Here is a 13495-nt window from a genome sequence, read left to right as displayed (position 1 = left end):
TACATGAAAATATTTGAGTGTTGGCAAGTGTGTGTGTGTGTGTGTGTGTCAAGTCTCCAGGTGTTCACCTACAAGGTCTTTTGCCCATGTTCTCAGCAAAGGAGAGAAAAAAAATCTCTACAGTTTCAAACAAACGGATGTGAATGGAAGCTTCTCGGCTCTTTTATTGAAAGGCTGGATCACGTTATTAGGCTGCTTAAATGTCCTCCAGCTTGGCCCACTCATTTGTGCCTCACTAATGATCTTCAGGGCTGATGCTGCATGGGGCTTTCTGGTTTTAATTACTCTAGGCAGGCCCAGCCTGAAGGCTTCAGATCTCAGTGCTGGTCACTGCCTGGGAAGAAAATAATTTCACAGCAGCACTACACTCTGTGCTTAAGGAAGGAGGCCTCACAGAAGAGAAACAACCTTCTTGAATTTCTATGGTTTGGTAAGATTTCCTGTACTTGCAGCCAACAGTTAGAAGAATCTTGGAATGAGATTTCACGGGCCTGCCTGCAGCATGCCATCGCTAGTCCTCTGTTCCATCTCCAGGGATGGACGGAGGCTCCCTCGTGCTCGGACAAGGCTCATCACCTCTGTCCAAGCACAGGTGAGCTCAAAGACCTGGCTCTGCTCTGACACCTCATCCTGGGTCTGGTTTTCTCCATCACACCGAGGCCAAAAGAAAGTCAGGGTCGCCTGCTAAGTACTCCTGGCACCTCTTTTGCTTGCAAGTGCCAGTTGAAGGTCACAAGAATCAAAAAGGTTTTCCTTAGGCAACCGTTCCAGGCAGCATAGTTTCCGCAGAACTGGGAGGAAGCCATGCAGAGTGTCGCTGATTGCACGGCTGACCGTCCCTTGAGGTTGACGGGCCCTGCCTCGTACTCCACCTCGGAGGCCAGTGAGAACATCAGTGTTTCTACAATAACTGCTTTAAGTTCTTTCTCCTCTTATTCCAAACAATAAGAATTTCTTTGCCAGAGAACCAGCGCATGATGTTTCAGGAGCTGGCCCCTCAGCAACCCAGAAGGGATGGGATGAAACTGTCGTATCAGACAAGAAATATATGACCAAGGCAGGGATTTTTTCTTATCACTTTTGGCACATGTTGGACTTCTGTCTGATAAACAACTCTTCCTTTATCCTTTCTCTTCTTCTGAAAATTCCTCCCTACCATCCTTCCCCTCAGTCAAGCCTCAGAGGACAGTAATGCCCCACGTGTTCTCTTCCACCACCTGTCTCCCCTGGAATGTCTGTGGGTTGGCAGAATAGGTTAGGGATGTGTGTGTGTGTGTGTGTGTGCGTGCGCGGGTGCGTGCGTGCGTGTGAAGGGCCATTAAGCTCCAGGAAATTTACTTTAGAGGGGTGTGTGAATGTAAGTGATTAAGTAAAATATAAAATGTTCCATTTATCTGCTCTAAAAACAATTTAAGAAGATATAGGCTTCGGTTTTATATTGTTTTATGTTAGTGCTCCTTAAACTGGGAGGAAAGGGTGAGAGAGGAAGAGAGAGGAGGGAGGAGGAAAAGGAAGAGAGAAGAATGCAGAGGTAGAGAAAAGGGAGGGGGAAGATAGCAGAAGGCAGAGGAAGGAGGGGAACACAGAGACAAAATGATGCAGAGGGTCTTCCCTGGTGGCGCAGTGGTTGAGAGTCCGCCTGCCGGTGCAGGGGACGCGGGTTCGTGCCCTGGTCCGGGAAGATCCCACATGCCGCGGAGAGGCTGGGCCCGTGAGCCACGGCTGCTGAGCCTGCGCGTCTGGAGCCTGTGCTCCGCAGCGGGAGAGGCCACAACAGTGAGAGGCCCGCGTACCGCAAAAAAAAAAAAAAAAGATACATGATACAGAGACAGTATTTATAGAGAAAGAAAGAGATCAAAAGAACGAGAATGGGAATTCCCTGGTGGTCCGGTGGTTAGGACTCCATACTGCCCCTGCAGGGGGCACCTGGTCGGGGAACTAAGATCCCGCATGCTGTGTGGCAGGGCCAAAAAAAAAAAAAAAAAAAAATACAAGAAAGACAGAAGGGTTAGGGACCTATCTCAGATTACAAATCTTGTATGAAGAGCCATATCAACATAAGAACTATGGAAAGTGACGGCTCCACATTTACGTTAGTGCTTTACGCATGCGTCCGTCCGCCTGTCCGTCCGCCCGTCCGCCCGTCCGTCCGTCCGTCCATCCATCCACCCACCCACCCACCCACCCACCCACCCACCGATTTGCTCTGAAGTGACTTTTGCTAAGACCCTCTTCATGGCTCCACAGCCGTGGTCTCTACCTTTAGGATGATGTCTCCTGGCAGTAGCCGGCCGTCTCTGGCAATCACCCCATCACGATAAATGTGCTGGATAATGATGTGGACCAGCGGGGTTTCATTGCCTCCCACAAGCCTAATGGAGAGGTTTTCATTGGGATCCGCTCGGTTGATCTTGACTCTGGTAATTTCACCATATGGAATCAGGTGATACAACCTTGGAAAGACTAAAATGGACAATGTTTATTTAAGACACCCCCCCAACGGACATTTCCAACCACTCCTTTTCTTGCCAAACTTTGGTTCCAGCCAAACTAAACTATTCATTGTTCCTTGTACATGTTTTCCATCTTCCTGCCTCTGTGCCAGCATAAGTTTCTCTGCCTGGAATGTTTTCCATTCTAGGCCTAAACCCAACTTTTCCTTCAAGGCCTGCATGAAATGATCCCTTCCAATTAAACTCTACCCTGATCCCTTTCCCCCTGCTCTCTCTAAACTTCCCATTTCCCATAAAGCTTTATTTCTCATGGCACCGAGCCTTCTATTATTATTATTACTATTATTATTCATGCCCATTTCTTATACCCACCACTGGACTCTAAGATCCTTGAGGACATAATTTCTGGCTGTTTTGTAGTTCTGTGCACAGATCTCTGTACACAGGAGACTTCAGCCTATGTTTACCGAATGAAGAGGAATGAACGAACAGTCTTTATGCAAAGGGCTGCAGTTTGATCACTTACTAATCAAGGGGCAAAACAGAACAAGCCTGTTTTGCTCTTTTTGATCATTTTGAAGATCTCCTCCTGGGAGGACCTGCTTTTCAGGCTTAGTGAATCAGTCCTCTCTACCCTGTTGTCAGTAAAGGGAAGTCAAATGGCCTAATTCACGATCAAGGAAAGAGGCCCAGGCCCAGCTGGTGGCATCCAGAGGTTCGTCCCTGATCCGCTTGTATGGCTGGATTCAGAGCCAAAAGGAAGTTCAGAGACCCAGGCTGGTGTTTCCAAACTTCACCTTTTCACTGAGGACTCTTTCGCCTTGAAATCTGTCACGGGTCCCCCGCCCTGCTGGGCCCACACACACAATTGCTTCTCAGGCTGTGTAGTTTGACAGTGACAGTCAGACCTTTGTTTCACAAGGGAGGATGCGTGAGCTCGGAGAGGAGAAGTGGCACGACTGGCTGGAGGTGGCAGTTAGGTGGTGGTCCTCAGAGCCAGGTCAGAACCCGGGGCTCCTGATGACAGCTCCTGTCACCTTCCTCAGAGTCCCCTGAAGCCAGGGGTCCACAGCTGGCAACGGGTCCACAGGGGACTTGGTCTACAGACCCACAGCCAGCAGCAACGACTGGCGCTGTCCTCCACCTCGGCTGGAATAGAAGCCTACAGGGGGGACACCAGGAAATGCCGGCCACGTAACACCTAGTTTGACGGGAGCTGCAGCTCCTCCCCAGTTGCTTGAGGCTCGAGTTAGGATGTTGAGAGCACTGATGCTTTTGTCTCCTGTAGCTGCTGACAGCTGCCTCTGCCCTATGATTCTCCCTTAATTATGTCATCGGGAAAGATCAAAACTGCAGGCCTGGTTCTACATAAAACACTCCTTCTGACTATTTTCAAAACCCATGACCTTAATGCATTTTCCCTAGTGAACTATGAGTTCATGAATGAGTACTCAACTCTCTAGGAACAATACAGCAAGAATTAAAATTATTTCTAAGTATTGCAGAACATGATACACAAAGCAATTTAGCTGCCAGAGGAAGCTGGAGCCGTTGTAAATGTGGGTCTTTACCCCCCACTGGGAGTTAATTTAATGTAAGCAATTGGGCTTTGCTGTAAGGCTGTGGGCAGCAGCCTTCATCTGTCAGCTCCTGGTGCTAACAGAGCTTGGGTGACCGAGTTCAATTAACGTTTAAACTATCTTGATTACCTTAAGTAGGCTCTATCCACAAGTATTTGTTGGAACAGGTCTGGTGACAAGGAAATGGAAGTTCTTAAAAAAAAATCATTTTGAGCAAAGAAAGATTTGGAAATTATCATCAAAGCTGCTGGTTTTCTCTCTCTCCTCCCTCTCCCTTTCTACTCTTTTTCCCAACAGATTTACAAAAACCATGCTCCCAAATCTAACCGATCAAGGATGTTGATAGTCTGAAAGGACATACCCAGTCACACTTGGAAATGTTAATTAGAGCTACAATAATGAGACCCTAGTGACCTTCCCTTTGAGAGTTACAGTAATTTTTAAACTGCCAAACTAGTGCTGGTCTGAAAAGAAAGTTTTTCAATATTGTGTCCTTACTTAAGGACTAAAGGATATAGTATCATTTACCAAGTGTTTATTCTATGCTGGCCATTGAGCTAAGCAAGTTGCATGACACTTTGTTGTTTGTTTAGTCCTCAGAGTAACCCTTTGAACTAGATTATTATCACCCCTGTTTTTTTGGATGATGAAATACTAAAGCTCAGAGAAGTCAAGTAACCTGGCCAGGTCACACAGCTAAGTAGTGAAGCCAGTCTTTTTACTGATATGAAAAGGATGGATAAAACCATGGGCGTTCACCATACTAACTGCGGGTTACTTACTGAAGCAATGAGATCCTAAGGCCCTTTTTAAAAGCTTTGTTGCCTCACAAATCCTGTACCAGCCTCACTGAGTCATAATACCTCACCCCACTGTGGAGTAATAGCTTCCTGGAGCACCTGAGGAAATCCATTCTCTCCTACTTGAAGCCCCTGCACACATAACACAGATGCCATCTTCGTCTTCCTGAAACACAGCTTCCATCCTGCTATAACTCTATGCAAAAGCTTCCAGGTGTGTTCACTGCCCCAAGTCAAGACTCCTAAATGGCATCCAGAACCCTTCTAATCTGGCCTTAACCTCATCTCCCACTACTTTCCAACACACAGTCGAGATGGGGATGCCCATCCAGGTCATAACCACTCCTTAAACACGTATTACACCGTCCCACTGGGAAGAGGCGCGCCTCTCTTGACAGCTGTCATTTTGGTTTATTTATATCTCACTCTTCCTGGTATTTTATTTTTTTGTCTTGAATGAACTTCTTGGAACCAGGAGCTGGATTTTATAATCTTTATATAAAAGTACAGAGCTTACCTATATAAACAGCTCATACAACTCAATATCAAAAAAACAAACCACCTGAGTAAAAAACGGGCAGAGATCATGAAAAGGCATTTTTTCCAAAGAGGATGTACAGATATGGCCAACAGGCACATGAAAAGATGCTCAACATCGCTAATCACCTCACACCTGTCAGAATGGCCATCATCAAAAAGTCTTCCAGGGCTTCCCTGGTGGCGCAGTGGTTGAGAGTCCGCCTGCCCATGCAGGGGACACGGGTTCATGCCCCGGTCCGGGAGGATCCCACATGCCGTGGAGCGGCTGGGCCCGTGAGCCATGGCTGCTGAGCCTGCGCGTCCGGAGCCTGCGCTCCGCAATGGGAGAGGCCACAGCAGTGAGAGGCTCGCGTACCGCAAAAAAAAAAAAAACGGGTTTCCCTGGTGGCACAGTGGTTGGGAGTCCGCCTGCCGATGCAGGGGACACGGGTTCGTGCCCCGGTCCGGGAAGATCCCACATGCCGCGAGCGGCTGGGCCCGTGAGCCATGGCCGCTGGGCCTGCGCGTCCGGAGCCTGTGTTCCACAATGGGAGAGGCCACAGCAGTGAGAGGCCCATGTACCGCAGGGGGAAAAAAAAAAAAAAAAAAAGTCTTCAAATAACAAATGAGGGCGAGGATGTGGAGAAAAGGGAACCCTAGTACACTGTTGGTAGGAATGTAAATTGATGCAGCCACTACAGAAAACAGTATGGAGGTTTTTCAAATAACTAAAAATAGAACTACCATATCATCCAGTAATTCCATTCCTGGGTATATATCCAAAGAAAACAAAAGCATTAATCTGAAAAGATACATGCACCTCAGTGTTCATAGCTGCATTATTTACCAAGATAGGTTGCTTCCATAGCTTGGCTAAGTGTCCATCAACAGATGAATAGATAAAGAAGATGTGGTATGTATACAACAGAATACTACTCAGCCATAAACAAGAATGAAATTCTGCTGTTTGCAACAATGTAGATGGACCTGGAGGGTATTATGTTAAGTGAAATAAGTCAGACAGAAAAAGACAAATATTGTATGTTATCACTTACATGTGGAATCTAGAAAATAAAAACAGAAACAGATTCACAGATATAGAGATCAAACTAGTGGTTACCAGTGGGGAGAGGGAAGAGGAGAGGAACAAAATGGGGTAGGGGATTAAGAGGTACAAACGACTATGTATAAAATAAATAAGCTACAAGGATATATTGCACAGCACAGGGAATATAGCCAATATTTTATAATAACTATAAATGAAGTATAATCTATAAAAATATTGAATCACTATGTGGTACATCTGAAACTAACATAATATTGTAAATCAACTGTACTTCAGTAAAAAAAAAAGTACAGAGCCTAGGCCAATGTCTTACACATAGTAATATTTTATTTTAAAAGTTTCTGCAATAAACGTGCAAATCAATCTTATTCAGGTAGGAGAAAACTTTACATGGAATGGAATTAAGGAGCCTTTAATAAGCGGGGAAGACTGGCAGAAAGGAAGTTATAATCCTTTTACTCATTGCAGAAACATTCAGCAAAAACTATTATGTGTCATATATTGTGCTTGGACTTGAGAACACAAAGACTTAGATAAAGAGCCCCTGCCCCCATTGGTACAGTTACGATGAAAGGTGACATTGCCATAACAGAGATACAGGTGCTTTGAGAACACAAAGGAGAGAGGACTGAGGGAGTCAAGGAGGGCTCCCAGGAGGAGGCAAAGCCTATGCTGAGCCTGGAAAGAGGAATTAGGATGCCAGCTGAAGGGGCGTGAGAGTACAGGACGAACAACAACATGGAAGTGAGAGAGACACAGTATTTATAGGACAGCAATAAGTTCAGAGTAGTCAGAGCATGTAGCGTGTGTACAGGATGAGAGGGGATAAGCAGGGGTCTCATACGACTGCTCCAAGTTCTCTGAGAACATGATAAGGACGGTGGTTTCGGATTTACCTCCCAACCTCGAAGGAGTGGAGGGTGCTTAATCCAGTGGGTAAACGAGTGGGCTCTGTAGCCAGAGGACCCAAGTTAAAATCCTAGGTCTGCCATTTTCCAGATGGGTGACTTTGGACTAGCTACCCAATCTCTCGGAGTCTAAGTTTCTTCTGTAAAATGAGAATCACGATCACTGTCCTTAGCACTGTGACCTTTAAATGACTTAAAGCACTACCTGGCACCCAGGAAAGCTCAAAAAAAAAACTGAAGCTACTATTATTACTGCTGTAAAGGTCTAATATTAGATGAAAACAAAGGACAGGACAGTATTTTCTCAGCTCCATTTATATTGGGGAAAACACATAGGATAAGATCCATAAACTTCCTTTGCATAGATTCTAGAACCAAATTAACCTGGATTCCAAGTTTAGAAGGGTAATTTGGGGCAAGCTAAGTAACCTCCTGGTGTCTCAGTTTCCTTATCTGTAAAACACGGATAATAGTAGTAGCTACTTCAAAGAGTTGTTGAGGATTAAATGAGTTAATGCATGGAAAACACTCAGAACCACACATCACACAAAGTGGTAATAAGAATAAATACCTACATAGCATTTACTATGTGCCAGGCACTGTTCTAAATGTTCTTCACTTAACTGTATTATTCTTGGGACTTCCCTGGTGGCACAATGGTTAAGAATCTGCCTGCCAGGGCAGGGGACACAGGTTCAATCCCTGGTCCGGGAAGATCCCACAGGCCACGGAGCAACTAAGCCCATGAGCCACAACTACTGAGCCTGCGCTCTAGAGCCCACGAGCCACAACTACTGAAGCCCGTGCACCTAGAGCCTGTGTACCGCAACGAAGAGTAGTCCTCGCTCGCCACAACTAGAGAAAGCCCACGCGTAGCAACGAAGACACAAAGCAGACAAAAATAAATAAATAAATAAATTGAGGCATAATTCGGTTAAAAAAAAAAACTATATTATTCTTTACATGCACTAAGCTAGCATCTGAAGGTAAGGGTTCCAAAACCTTTTCCCTCAATCTATGTAAGAAGAGAACAATAATTTCTGCCTTTGGTTACTTATGCAAGAAGAGGCCAATCAAGGTAAGAAATATTTATGCCCTTGGGAAGAGAGGTGTCATAGAAAGCGGGGGGTGGGGGCGGTCTGGTTGTCATCACGCCTGGAGTCGTCATTCCGGAAGCCCAGCCTTACTGGGAGGCCACTTACCGTCAGGGGCAGTGGTGTTTTCAGAATTCTCTCTGCCCTGCTCAGCTTGGTTGACAACTGTACTTCCACACTTTGTCCTTCGAAGAACACTCAAGGCTCGGTTTATTTTTTTAAAAGATCTGCTTCTGATGGTGGATCGCTCAAAGGGCCGTGCTGAGGACAAGACAGAAGGGAGGGAGAGTAGCTACGTATTCACAGAGGTCCTCTTTTATGGACGCGGCTGGTAAGACACGCACAACACATCGTGAACGGTGATTACTTCTAGGTGGTGGGATGATAGAATTTGCTTAGCTGTATATTCTCAGTTTTCTACAATGCAATATGGATGGTTTATTTAAAATCTGCTTGGTTTTTTTCCTGGGCTGGATGGAATATAACAGCACTTTTCTAGAGCCACCTGGATGGGAAGGTAGGGACACCGAAGGAGTGATGAATCACTAGGTCTAACTTCAACCCCTTTCGCCAGGTCAGATTACACACATGTCTAATGATCTCAGGTCCTTGCGGTTTCATTTCACTCTGGAGAACTGGATGTTGGGTTGCTGCCCAAAACTACCAGAGCATTTTTCCCTTGAAAAAACGTTTCTATAACTTTCCAGACAGGGCAATCCCAAGGCCAAGGAGCCCATTCCCGGACAACCACCCCCTTTGACTCACCCCTTGTTCGGTTGCTCCGGCCAGAGTCCAGGGGGCTGTTTGGCTGACCGTCCTCTGCTGTGGACACGTAGGCAGGGTTGTCTAGGCCAGGCTCGTCTGTCATTAAGGAGATGGTGGCAGCTGCAGAAACCTCTGGGGAGAGCACTGTTGCTGTGAGGCTGGCACAGCTGTCTGGACAGCCCTCCTGAGAGTGCCTCTTCCGGTCTTTGGTGAGGCCGTAGTGGGAGGCACCTTTGCAGCTGCAACAAAACCAGCAGGAGGTCAGAGAAGGCTTTGCGCATTGTTCAACCAGGGCTCTTCAAGTCCACGTGCTTGCCACCCTTGGAAATTGACTTACTCACCCCTGGCTCCTCTCCCTTCTCACATGGACGGAAGTCAATATACACTTGCCAACCAAATGAATGAATGACTTGAAAGAACCATTTTTAAAAGATGTCTACAGCATTCTGTTAAAGCACTCTCTACACTGGCCCCTGGAATGCAAATTACGAGAGCTGTCACGGGGTCTACAAGCCTAGGGCTTGAGGCTGGCAGTCTTCAACTATTTGGATGTAATTCCTTCTTGCTGGTGTTTACTTTGACCATGAAAGTCCTTAGTCACCCACTCAGTCCCTTCTTTTGGGTTTAGTTCCCAAACCACTGACCATAAATACAAAGCTCCTCCCAGATTCCATATTTAACTGTCCATGGAAACAGAAATGCCCTCACTACAAAGCCACAGGAGTTGGTTCAGCTTCACATTCTCTAGAGGCAGGCTTGCTGGTTTCCAGTCTCCACCTCTGGGGTGGTCTGAGTGGCCAGGACCAGGGGCTCGGGGCTCCCATGTGCTAAAAGTTTTCATGTCTTTTAACACTGGGAAGGTAAAACAACATTCGTGGTCTTTAAAAAACAGGTCTATATCCATTCACCACGCATGCTAAAGAGCAAGCGTAAGGGCCAGGACACCGAGGTTTGAGCCCATCTAAGCCCATATTTTGCTATGGACGCACTTCCATGGTCACTGGGCAAGTCGTCTCAGCTCTTAGGTCGGGTTTTGATCAGCAAATGGTGAGGATTTAACTCTCATTCACTGCGGTGAGGAAGTGCTGCAGACAGCCAAACCACCTTCCCAGTGGTTATGAAGGCAAAAATCAAATGGGCGAGTCCCTTTAAGAAGTGGCCATTTGCATATAAGGGATGTTAGTTTATAAATGATTTTTACCAACTCAATACAGAAAACCTTATACGGTTGAGCTATTTTAAATAATGCCTTGAGAGCCTGTTTGGAGCGGTGCTCATGAATGGAATCAAACAGCAGTCTGCAGTTGATATGCACATGATTTATATGGCCTACAGAACCAGATCTATGGTTTTTGTCTGGATGGGAATCCTTGCTCTGAAATTTACCTAGCTGTGTGATCGGGGACAAGTTTGTTAACCTGGTTAAACTTTCTAATCTGCACATACATCTTGGGTTGCTGTAAGGTCTGGTTGGCATTAAGTCAAGAGCTTAGTTCTATATATTTTGCCAGATATATAGAGAATTCTCAACAGACTGTATCTACTTCCATAATTCAACCATTCTAAGATGCCTGTTCTGTCACATTTTAACTTCTCTGAGATTGGGATGCGTGGGTGACTGATGGGGTCCCACAGCTTCAGGTTGCCAAGCTGCAGTCATGACACAAATGCCACTGTCCAAGGAAACACGGTCACAGGTGTCCATCTCGTCCCTTCCATTGAGTTGCCTCCACTCTTGGTACTATACCATTGAGTTTAATTGCTCTTCAGTGTCTTAGAAAAGATTACATTATGATTAAGCATTGCAATGAAAAGTTACTGTATATGTGGAAAGTCTCAAAAACGGCGCAGTGGCATGTAAATTTGATATTGGTGGTAAATATTTGTCTTTAGAAGGAGGGCATCAATTTCTGATTTTCTTGCAAAGAGACAAGCAAATGCTTTATTTGCTTAGCAAGAAAGATACCCCCAAGGAGATGAAAAGTGATGTCACACTTTGTTACTGAGATCATCCTAACGGACAGGCTTAGTTCATGCCAAACAGTACAACTAGAGGGCAGGAGAGGTCGCCATATGTGTCTGAATGGATTTCAAAGCCTGATCTGACCAACCCATGCATTGCAGGGATATCTTTAAAGGTGTTTTGGAATGATTTAACCAGTGGCAGTTTTAAAATTTTCTTGTTAGGGGACTTCCCTGGTGGTACAACGGATGAGACTCCATGCTCCCACTGCAGGTGGCACGGGTTCGATCCCTGGTGAGGAAACTAGATCCCACATGCCTGCTGCCGCAACCACGAGTTCGCATGCCACAACTAAGAAGCCCTGAAGCCACAACTAAGGAGCCTGCAAGCCACAACCAAGACCCGGAGGAACCAAACAAGTTAAAAAATAAATAAAAATTTTTTTCTTGTTGGTACATAAAATATGATGCTTCTTATAATCAATGATGATGATTTGATGAAATGTGTGTGTTTTTTTTGTGTGTGTGTATGTGTGTGATACACGGGCCTCTCACTGTTGTGGCCTCTCCCGTTGTGGAGCACAGGCTCTGGACGCGCAGGCTCAGCAGCCATGGCTCACGGGCCCAGCTGCTCCACGGCATGTGGGATCTTCCCAGACCGGGGCACGAACCCGTGTCCCCTGCATCGGCAGGCGGACTCTCAACCACTGAGCCACCAGGGAAGCCCTGAAATGTGGTTTTAATATTAGTAGAAAAGGACTCTGATTTTACAACCCTACATCCTTATCTTATAGAACATGAAACAGGCCCCCGGTTTCTAATGCTAGTTTTTCCCTCACTGAAAGAGTACAAGCTCCCTGCTTGAATTGGTGAGGTTTTACTGTTCTGATTAGCTACTTTGGCTCTGAATTGTTCTGCTTAAAAATAGCAAAGTGGTTGATATGAGAAACTCAAAAATTGGAAGAAACATTGTGTGATGGAAAAAATGAAAGCCAGCGTGCCTTTGAGCAGCTCCAAAGTCATAAACATACGAGTGGAACACTTCTCTGTAAGCCAGCAGTATCGGGTTAACAACGCATGGTTAGGAAGTTCCTAGGCTATTTCGTTGGACTGGAAACAGTATTTCTTTTCTTGGGGCAGCAATGCCCTTGACCATGTGCCCTGCCAGAGCAGGAAATGAATTTTCCAATTGGACAAACGGCTGGCAAAGGCACACACCATGGCTTTCTGAGGAGACACAGCATATCCCAGTGGAAAAAAAGTAGCATCTTATTCTGCTGCCACATCTGTGAGAAGAGTTAAGGTATTTAAACATCTCTGAATCCCAAGACTATGCCATTAAGAAGCCATTTCTGTTTCAAATCCTTGGGGTTCCAAAGACACAGTTGAGTCCAGGAAAGGAAAACCTCATAAAATGACTTAGAAGCCTCCCCTCTGGCCTCGTATCCCAGACATCCGTACAGTATCTGGGGAGGGCAGATTTAAACATTCAGACTCATAAACCTTGTATAAAAATGGTCTGCCGAAGAGGCTCATACTTGTGCAATGTTGCTTGTTTCAGCTTCCTGGCTTAGCTCGAATCTGAGGCACACGGTGATCTATGAAGGTAGCAGCTTGTTCTCACTAATTATCTCTTTTGTGTTGACTAATCCCGGGGCCTTTTGATTTACAGGCACGAGTGAGGGGAGGAGGGGAAAAGAGCTGATTAGCCTTGGCCAGTACAGGAACATATGCTGAACCCTGGGTTGTGTTCAAAGCAGGCAGGATTTATTCGCCCTTTAGTTATCCCTGAGCACTAAGTACTCTCAGGTGGTGATGGGCGACGGCCATGAACTTGAAGGATGCACACAAGAAACATGGAAAACCATTTTTCAACCACTTTGGATATGCTAACTGTTCAAAGCAACTCTGACGACCAGTTGTGTTAATAACAGAGTTGAGATCCTGAGCTCCTATATCAAAGTGAGTAGAGGCAAATCTGTCTTAATATAAGAACGCTGACACTGGGTGGGGGTGCCATGGAATTTTTGTCTTTTTTGCAAGGATAGGCGGGGGGCGGGGGGGAAGTAAGAAGAGAAAATGACCCTCCTTGCAAAAATTCCTGAGTCCATGAGTTCACTACTAATGGGGGTTGACCTGAAGCAGGATGGACCCCCGGCATACTTCACAGAGGCTCTGAGGGGCTCAGAGCTCGGCCAACCGGGTGGCACAAGCTAGTTTGCAGGGGAGGGCTCCTTTTGTTTCTTTTCTTTTCTTTTTTAAGGTTATTTTTTTTTGTAAGTCTATTGAATTTGTTACAATATTGCTTCTGTTTTATGTTTTGGTTCTTTGGCGCCAAGGCATGTGGG

At 45.8% G+C, this 13495-nt stretch overlaps 1 protein-coding gene across 5 annotated transcripts in view; it reads right to left on the bottom strand.

Moving 5' to 3' along the window:
- The window catches only part of LNX1 (ligand of numb-protein X 1), a 199445-nt gene that overhangs the window by 38278 nt on the left and 147672 nt on the right, over positions 1 to 13495 (bottom strand). For all 5 annotated transcript variants that reach the window (XM_027102935.1, XM_027102936.1, XM_027102933.1 and 2 more), the window contains 3 exons: positions 9186 to 9424; positions 8529 to 8681; positions 2261 to 2463 (listed from right to left, as the gene is read on the bottom strand). In XM_027102935.1, coding sequence (XP_026958736.1) covers positions 2261 to 2463; positions 8529 to 8681; positions 9186 to 9424 — 595 coding nt within the window. The remainder of the gene's footprint in view (positions 1 to 2260; positions 2464 to 8528; positions 8682 to 9185; positions 9425 to 13495) is intronic.

This window comes from Aethalodelphis obliquidens, unplaced genomic scaffold (genome assembly GCF_003676395.1).
Source record: "Aethalodelphis obliquidens isolate GAN/ISIS:26980383/991018 unplaced genomic scaffold, ASM367639v1 scaffold6, whole genome shotgun sequence".
NCBI classification, from domain to species: domain Eukaryota; kingdom Metazoa; phylum Chordata; class Mammalia; order Artiodactyla; family Delphinidae; genus Aethalodelphis; species Aethalodelphis obliquidens.
The sequence above is the reverse complement of the archived record's forward strand: the minus strand, read 5'-3'. Positions and strand labels throughout refer to the sequence as shown.